Source organism: Pipistrellus hanaki (genome assembly GCF_964339955.1).
Source record: "Pipistrellus hanaki genome assembly, chromosome: 3".
NCBI lineage: Eukaryota > Metazoa > Chordata > Mammalia > Chiroptera > Vespertilionidae > Pipistrellus > Pipistrellus hanaki.
In genome coordinates, this window is record NC_140505.1 from 54,214,643 (window position 1) to 54,223,675 (window position 9,033).

The window sequence follows — 9,033 nt, forward strand, 5'->3', positions numbered from 1 at the left end:
ATAACCTTTAAACCTGATTTTCATGTTTAAATACTTTAAAACATGTTTAAATATAAATGAACTGAATACGAACTATTAAATTTGAACTAAATATGAATAAGCTAACACCTGGCATCAATCACTCCTAAATGACTTCAAGGCAGGTGCAGGCAACGATTTTCTAACAAGCAAGTGATTCACATCTGCTGGGAAGACTTCCTGAGCATCATTTAAAAAGTCATCTTTTCCATCCAGTAGAATAACGGCTAGAAGCCTGGAGTTAACCTTCAACAGGTTAGCCCTAAGATGTTGATGAAGGAGACTGTCTTCTTTTTTAATGGGAAAGAAGGGGGTGGAGGATCTTGTCTCTGAGGCACAGCTGGGGAAGTAACAACCCTTCCCTGAGTGACCCCAGGATATCTCATCTCATCAAGGCAGACTTTGAATAAATGCAAGCCCTGACTTCCACCCACCCCACCCCCATCCCATTCCCCAACCCCCATCCTCAGGGCTCTGGGTCCCCCCAGAAGGGCCACAGGTGTCTCCACTCCCCCACCAGCCCTCCCACACCACACGCGCGCCCGTGCAGGCGTGTGCGGCATCTCCACATCCTCCAAAGAACAGCACCGGAGGACCCGGGCCGGCTGTCCCCAGGGACACATCCCGGGGTCCCGGCGCCTCCGGGGGCTGGTCCTCAGGGATGCGCAGCCCCGGAGCCCGGGCGGGTCAGCGCCGGAACCTGCCCTGGCAGAGGGGCTCTGGGCACCTCGGCGAGCCCGTCGCGGCGGAGGGCAGAGTGAAGACACCGGAGAAGCAGGGCTTCCAAAGCCCCCCAAAGGCACGCGCAAACCAGCCGGCTGCCCGGCGCCCGGGAAGGTCCCGGGAAGGGGCTGCCTGCAGCGCCCTCACCCCGCGACGCCCGCGAACCCGTGCCAACGGGACAGGGGGGCAGGCACTCACCTCTACCCATCTCTGGGCTTCGGCGAACGCGACGGCGCAGCCGGCCTCGCCCTCCTGCATGGCTGCGGGGACCGGGCGATGCGGGGGAGAGAGAGGCGCGTGGGTGCCGGGAGGGGCGGGGGTGGCTCGCGGTCTCGGTCTGCGAGGCGCCCGGGTGCTCCCTCCCTTGGCTGCGCTCCGCCGATCGGTCGGATCTCCAACCTACAAGAAGCTGAAGATGTGGCTTTCTCCAAACTCTAGGAAACTCCCCGGGTTCCGCCGGGACGCGAGCAGCTCCAACAACTGCTCGGACTTGCAAAGCCGCTGGAAGGCGCCTGACGCACGGCCCTCCCCGACGGCCCCGCCCCGGCCCACCCCGGCCGCCCGGCCCCGCTTCCGCCCGCCCCCCTGCAGCTCCCGGGCTCCCGGGCCGCCGCCGCCTTTGTGGGCAGCCCGTCTGGGCCGGGGGGTGCCGCGGGCAGCCAGGGGATCGGGCCCGGGCCAAGCGCCCTGCACCGCAGCCCCAGCCCCACCCCGAGGGGACGTGCCCCCGCGCCCCATCCTCCCGCCCGCGCCCGCCGGGCCGCCTGCCCGCTCCTGGGGCCGCTGGACACGGCGCCCCCGCGGCCCGCGGCCGCCCGGAGACCAGGAATAGCTGCACACAATTGCACACAATTGCGCCTTTCCCGGCCAAGAAACTTCCCCGGCCACCCCGCCCGGCCCTCCGCCCGCACCTGCGGCCCCGGCCCCGCGGCCCCCCGTTCCAGCCCAGCCCGCGGTCACGGCCACTGTCCCGCGGCCCAGTGCGCGGGGGTCCCCGCCCCGAACTCCAGGCCCTCCCGGCGGCAGGGGAGGGCGGTGGCCGCGCACGCCGTCTCCAGGTGGGAGAGGGGCGGTACCTGCCCGCGCGCAGCGGGTCGGAGCAGAGGGGATCCGGTTGTTCTCCCGCCCCCTGCCCATTCCGCCCCGTTCGGATCCTAGGACCGCCCTCACCCTGAGCTCCCGTCCCTCTACCCTTTGTGGTTTGGGGACACTCAGGGGCTATGGGGTGACCTATCCCACCCCCCGGGTAGGTGCCGGGCTGTGGATTGGCTCACTTGGGTTCTTTTCACACAGAGATCAGATCCTAAAGGAACCTGCTCACGTGTCTTTGACTCCTGTGGGACCGCTCTCATACTACTGAAACCCGGTCATGGCAGCAGCCACAGGTGAATGGCAGCAACCTTAGAGAAATGGATTCTTCCTCTTTTCAATATATTTCATTGATTTTTTTTTTTTTTTTTTTTTTTACAGAGAGGAAGGGAGAGAGAGAGTTAGAAACATCAATGAGAGAGAGTCATCGATCAGCTGCCTCCTGCACGCCCCCACTGGGGATGTGCCAGCCACCAAGGTACATGCCCTTGACTGGAATTGAACCTGGGACCCTTCAGTCCGAAGGCTGACGCTCTATCCATTGATCCAAATCAGTCTTGGCAGGATTCTTCCTCTTTTAAACCCTTCTTCATTCTCCTGGGTGATTGTTTACTCTTTATGATGAAAAACGATATCAAATATTTGACATCAAAAAATATTTTGCCTTATTCATCACCTTTTCTGCTGGAGTTTTAAAGTAAAGATATTGTGATATTTCACTCCTCAATATTACTATATGCATCTCAATTTTAAAAGAACACTTTCTACATAATAATATTACCATTTCACAGTTAACTAAAGCTAAAAAATAATTACCCAGTATCGGTTGTTATAGAACAGAAAGTGTAAATCTGCACTAGCTGAGCCAAACACTACACACTAACAATTGAAGTGGAGAAAGGTTGGCTTTTAAAAAATATGTTTTTTATTGATTTTTCAAGAGAGAGGAAGAGATAGAAACATGGATCAGCTACTTCCTGCCAGCCCCCTACTGGGGATCAAGCCCAAAATCTGGGCATGTGCCTGACTGAAATCAAACCGGCAACCGCTTGGTTCATAGGTCTATGCTCAACCACTTAGCCAGCCACATCAGTCAGGCACTGTTGGCTATTTTACTATGAATGGTGCTTTCAAGAGGAAGGGAAGCTAATGCTCAAAAGCCCGATGGAATGTAGGTTACAGATTATATAGGGCCAAACCCCAGCACACCATGGGTTAGGGGGGGTTCCATCGAGTTGGGAGCTGATTGGTGTGAGGTGAGGTAAGGGTAATGAATTACTTCTTCAGATCTGGAGGACAGCTCTGAGGTCTGTTTCTAGTGCCCCTGTCAGGTCTCATGGGAAAGGAGCCAGGGCGGACCTTCCAGCTTAGGACGTGAAAGATGTTATCTTTATCCTGGCAGAGGTCCAGACCTTTGGACCTTTAGTGGGGTCCCAGCTGATGTCTTCTGCTGCTTGGAGCATCGCTGATTATCTGAGGGAAGGCTAGGTCTCTGAGGAAGGGGGAAAGAAGGAAAAGAGAAAGGGAGACAGAGAGAGATGATTTGCCAATCCAGACTCACATTTCCCCTGCTGATCCCAATATGTCTTTCACAGCTGACTAAGTCAGACCAGGCTCCAAACAATGGCCACACATTGCATTTGGTGACATCTGTTTTTAACCCAGACCAGCTTCCCCCTTCTCCCTACCTTCTATTTTTAGAATGGCTTTGTCTTATAAAAGAAACAGGGGCAGCCTTCTGGATTTATTCTATGGTGTCTGCAACATAATTCTTTTTCCTGTTATCTAGAAGTTAGCTCTAAAGGCTGGGTTACAACTCATTTACTTTTCTGAATAAAGACTTCATCCACGTTGTACCCGTTTGGGGTAATTCTTAAGAATGATTTTTATTTGTAGGTTTATTTTTGGGGATGACTTCCTGAGGATGGTTTTTATTTGTAAGTTTATCTTTGTTCAACCATTTTTTTCATTGGTATTCATCTGAAATCAATGGATTATTTTTTAGAAGAGCTGAGACTTGTTCTTGCTGAAATGCAAGGCCATTGACTGGGCCATCTCTTTGCCTCCTGGCTGTACTATGATCAGATAAAACAAAAAATAAGGATGAAAGGATAAAAGAAAATGTTTTCCTCTTTCTGGCTATTCAAGGTCTATTCTGGCCAAAACCGGTTTGGCTCAGTGGATAGAGTGTCTGTCTGGGGACTGAAGGTCCCGGGTTCAATACCGGTCAAGGGCATGTACCTTGGTTGCAGGCACATCCCCAGTAGGGGGTGTGCAAGAGACAGCTGATCGATGATTCTCTCTCATAGACGTTTCTAGCTCTCTATCCCTCTCTCTTCCTCCCTGTAAAAAATCAATAAAAAATATATATTTTTTAAAAAGATCTATTCTGTTAAATATTTAGTGACCACTTTATATATGTAAAGGGCTAGATGTTATAAATGATATAAAATTTGTTTTTAAAATTTGGCTACTAAACCTCATGTACTTCCAGACTAGTAGAAAGACATACATTCCTCAATCTTCATGAGCGTTGTTATGACAGCAACTATACAGGTATATTATACTGTCTAAAGCTGCTGCTCTGTGACTTGATTTATAGGTTTGGGGACAGCAACCCAGAACCATAGGAAGTGCACAGGCTGGGGAGTCTGAGTGACTACAGTTACCAAGTTACCAAACTCTCTGAGCTTTAGTTTCCTCATCTGAAAAATGTGGGAAATAATAACTACTTAAAGGGTTCTTAGGAGAATTAAATATCACAGTATCTGTAAAAACTCCGGAAGATGCTGGCACGGAATAGGCACTCAAGAAATTACAGTGATTTCCCATTAGTCTCTAATAGTAATGTGTCAAATATGGATTTTTCCTAATGAATGGAAATTTCTTTGTTTGCTCAGATACTCCCATGGAAAGAGCTGCAAGGTACTGCAGATTCTGTTTCGAATCAGCTCAGACACGAGCCATTTCTCTCTTTGGTTTGAAAGCTTGCAACTCCATTTCTCTCTTTGGTTTGAAAGCTTGCAAGATCCAAATTCAATTCTTTGCCTCCTAACATCAGTCATTAAAGTGTTTTATCCTTTTGGAAACATGTATATAGAGACCTATAGGGAAAGGTAACCTGCCTTGGAAGTTTAAAAATATAACTCACAATAATAAAACATGAAGAATATCATTTATTTTCCAAAAAAATTTGAGGTATTTTTCAACATTTTAAAACAGTACAGTTGTATAGGGAGTTGTTATAGGGTTAAGCCTCAGACTGACCTATTGGCCAAAAACTAGTCCCAGCTTAGAGAGCACAGCCCACTTAGCATAATTAAGCTTGATTTTGTGACACTCCCTAGATCTTTCGTCTTTAGCTAATGGGCTGTGGGAGGTGCAGCAAGAGCTGCAAAAAAAAAAAAAAAAAAAAAAGTGAAACTTATAAGAACATTGTAAATTACCCTGTTTACCTCTGACTATAAAATAAAGGCTCAGCTTGCAGCCTGGATCTGTTCTGAGGTCTCAGCCAGACACAGAAGATCCACCTAGACCCAGCTTATTCTCTTTGTCTGTCTTTTCTTCATCCTTCACGAGTCCCCCTCAGGCTTGCCAAACCCTTGGCTGTGCTGGCGCAGCACGCAGTTGTCATATTCTTATCCATCAGTGATGAAATGAACTTTTGATGGGAGAAAGTGGTACAGCATTTAAATATACATATACTAGCCGAAACCAGTTTGACTCAGTGGATAGAGTGTCGGCCTGCAGACGGGAAGGTCCCAGGTTCGATTCCGGTCAAGGGCATGTACCTTGGTTGCGGGCATACCCCTAGTAGGGGGTGTGCAAGGGGCAGCTGATCAATTTTTTCTTTCTCTTTGATGTTTCTAACTCTCTATCCCTCTCTCTCTTCCTCTCTGTAAAAAATCAATAAAATATATTTTTAAAAAACATATATATATATATATATATATATATATATATATACACATATATACATATACTAGAGGTAGCTGAAGAGTTGGAAGAAGTCACAGGATACTGGGAATCCTATATAATAAATGGATAATATGCAAATCAGCCTAACAGCGGAACGACCAATCACTATGACTTATACTGACCACCAGGGGGGAGACGATCAATGCAGGAGCTGTCAGTGTGCTCCCACAGGGGGAGCACCTCTCAGCCAGAAGCAGGGCTCATGGCTGGTAAGCGCAGTGGCAGTGGCAGAAAGTCTCTCCCTCCTCCGAGGCAGTGCTAAGGATGGACTAAGCCTTTAGTTAGACATCCCCCAAGGGCTCCCAGACTGCAAGAGGGCACAGGCCAGGCTGAGGGACCCCTTTCCCCTGCTCCAGTGCCCGAATCTCATGCACAGGGCCTCTAGTTCTTCTAATAAAAGAACTGAAATTTCACTACGGTTGGTAATGGTTCAGAAAAGTGGCAGCCTTTATGAGTTCAAAGATAGCCAATATCTGGATTTCATGTATACTTCTCATGCTTATATAATAAATGTATTAATAGGAATAATAATTCCAGAGGTAGAGAGAAAAAATAATAAGTATAGTGAAAATTGTCTTGGTTTGCTGATGATATGATCTTATGTAGAGAAAATTCTAAAGACCTCACAAAAAAACTTAGAACTAAATAAGAATTTAGCAAAGTTGCAGGATACAAAGTTAACATACAAAAATCAGTTGCATTTCTACACACTAACAATTATCTTAAAATAAAATAGTTTAAAATTCCCTTTTATAATAGCATTAACAAAATAAAATAAGTATGAATAAATTTAACCAAGGAGGTGAAAGACCTGTACAATGAAAACTCTATCACGTTGATGAAAGAAATTGAAGAAGACACTAATAAATAAATAAAAAAATATTCCATGTTCTTGGATTGGAAAAATTAATATTGTTAAAATGTCCATACTACCCAAAGAGATCTACAGATTCAGTGCAATCCCTGCTAAATGGCATTTTTTTACAGAAACAAAGCAAACAATCCTAGAGTTCATATGGAACTATTTCATAATGCTCTCAAGTTCCATCAATACTGTCCAAATTTCCTTTGTTTTTGTAATGGCTAAATAATACCCCAGTGTGAGTGTGAGTGTGTGTGTGTGTGTGAGACTTAAAAAAAAATTTCCTCTGTTGTTGTATGTTTAGATTGTTTCCATGTCTCAGCCCCTGTAAACAATGCTACAATAAACATGAGATTGCAGATATCTTTTTTAAGACAGTAACTTCATTTCCTTTGGGTACGTACCCAGAGGTGAAACAGGGGCCTAAAAAAGTTGCTGAGAGGGGGCAGCCAAGGAGCCTGGTGCCTCTCCCATGGGACAGGCTCCATGTCCCTCCCTCCTCCTTTCCAAGATCCCTCAACCCAGCTCTCCTCCGAGGCCCTGACTGGGCTCATCCAGCACAGCTCCTCACCACTGCACGGCCTGCACAGCCCCACCCTGCCCCACACAGTCCTGCCCCACACAGTCCTGCCCAACATAGCCCCGCTGCAGGCGGATGGGGCAGAGGGGGGCCCACCAAGTTAGATGGAGGGGAGGGAGGGGGAGACCCCACAGGACTGGGGACAGAGGTGGGCAGGGAAGGAGGGCCATGTGGAAGTGTTGCTCTTGGTTGAAGTAGAAATCCTGACCCCATTTTACAGACCTAGCAGAGTGTGTGTGTGGCGGGAGCGGGAGGGCATGGGGAGAGACAAAAGAGGGTGTGAGGGGACTAGATGGATGGAGAGCAGTGATGTTTGCTTCATGAACTATTTATTTTTATTTTTGTTAATATATTTTTTATTGACTTCAGAGAGGAAGACAGAGGGAGAGAGAGATAGATACATCAATAATGAGAGAGAATCGATCTGCTGCCTCCTACACACCCCTTACTGGGAATTGAGACTGCAACCCAGGAATGTGCCCTTGACTGGAATCAAACCCAGGACCCTTCAGTCCACAGGCCTACCCAGTGAACCAAACTATATATCTAGGGCAACACATGGCCAATTTAAAACCGCTGCAGTAGGCTGAGCAGGGGTCTTACCACGATGGTGTTACCTGATAATGAGGGTGTCTCTCCTCATGTTGTTGTAATCGGAACTGCAGCGAAGTAAAGACACACCCATGGAGCCTGCAAAGGGTTTCCACACACACGATGCAATTTACTTTGTGTGCCAGCTGATGAGGATGAGCAGAGCCTTGAAAGGACATGAGGTCTCCAAGACCAGGGGCTGGAGGGAAAGTATTTGCCAAGCATTCTGAGCCATGAGCTACAATCTATATATATATAAAAGCCTAATATGCTAAGTGTCCAACTGAGTGGTTGACCGACCAGTCACTGTGAAGTGCACTAACCACCAGGGGGCAGATGATCTGACTGGTAAGTCTGGCCAATTGGGACTGGACAAGATGGCCCTGATAGGCCCCGATCACCAGCCAGGCAAAGGGACCCCACCTGTGCAAGAATTTCGTGCACCAGGACTCTAGTATAATAATGTCCCAATTATTCCATATCTATTTGCAAAGATAGAACATTCAGTGTTAATAATTAGAGGATTATGCCATTCTTGGTACTTACATAATGATATTCAACCAGGTAGATACAATTCTACATTTGGAAGTGGAAGCCAGAGAGAAAGAAGAAGCCAAAAATGTTATAGGTAATGATTTTTTAAAAATGAAGCTAGGAATGGGGAATGCAGATGTTCCAGGAAGCAGAAGGGGAATAAAAACAAGATGAATCCATGTTTTACCACTCCCCCAAGAGTCAGACAAATGTTGAAGATGGTTTCAGGACAGCCTTGGGATGATGAGTGCATTGCTCAGTGGATGAATCCGCCGGATGGTTAACCAAGAAGGGATAGACAAGAAGTCTTTGGTTCTTATCAACTATACCCCTGAGTGCTCAGACATCTCATTATGAAATCATCTGAGATGGTAACTCAAAACTTGGGACCAACCCCATAATTTGAACGGCAGTTGGTTATTTTTTCTTCCTACTGTAAAAATCTTAAAGGTTTTGGTTGTGTTGTTTGTTTGTTTGTTTGTTTTGTTTTGTTTTTTAACATCTAGAAGACTTTCCTATCATTGAACTCAAATAATTTAACATAAAACCTAAGACTTTTTTTTTTTTTTTGTAAACTCCTGCATTCTAGCCAGAACTGCAAAACCACACTATAATTCTTTAAGTGATAGCAACAAGATCAAAGGGACTCACCCTAGAA

General features: G+C 47.1%; 1 protein-coding gene across 20 annotated transcripts in view; it reads right to left on the minus strand.

The window, feature by feature from the left end:
- LMO7 (LIM domain 7) overlaps positions 1 to 1,262 on the minus strand; it is a 202,932-nt gene extending 201,670 nt beyond the window's left edge. For 17 of the 20 annotated variants that reach the window (XM_084876464.1, XM_084876462.1, XM_084876461.1 and 14 more), the window contains exon 1: positions 940 to 1,262. In XM_084876464.1, coding sequence (XP_084732590.1) covers positions 940 to 999 — 60 coding nt within the window. In that variant the 5' untranslated portion in view covers positions 1,000 to 1,262. The remainder of the gene's footprint in view (positions 1 to 939) is intronic. The other 3 variants (XM_084876459.1, XM_084876457.1, XM_084876458.1) reach the window with 2 other exon arrangements.
- Positions 1,263 to 9,033: the final 7,771 nt, after the last annotated feature.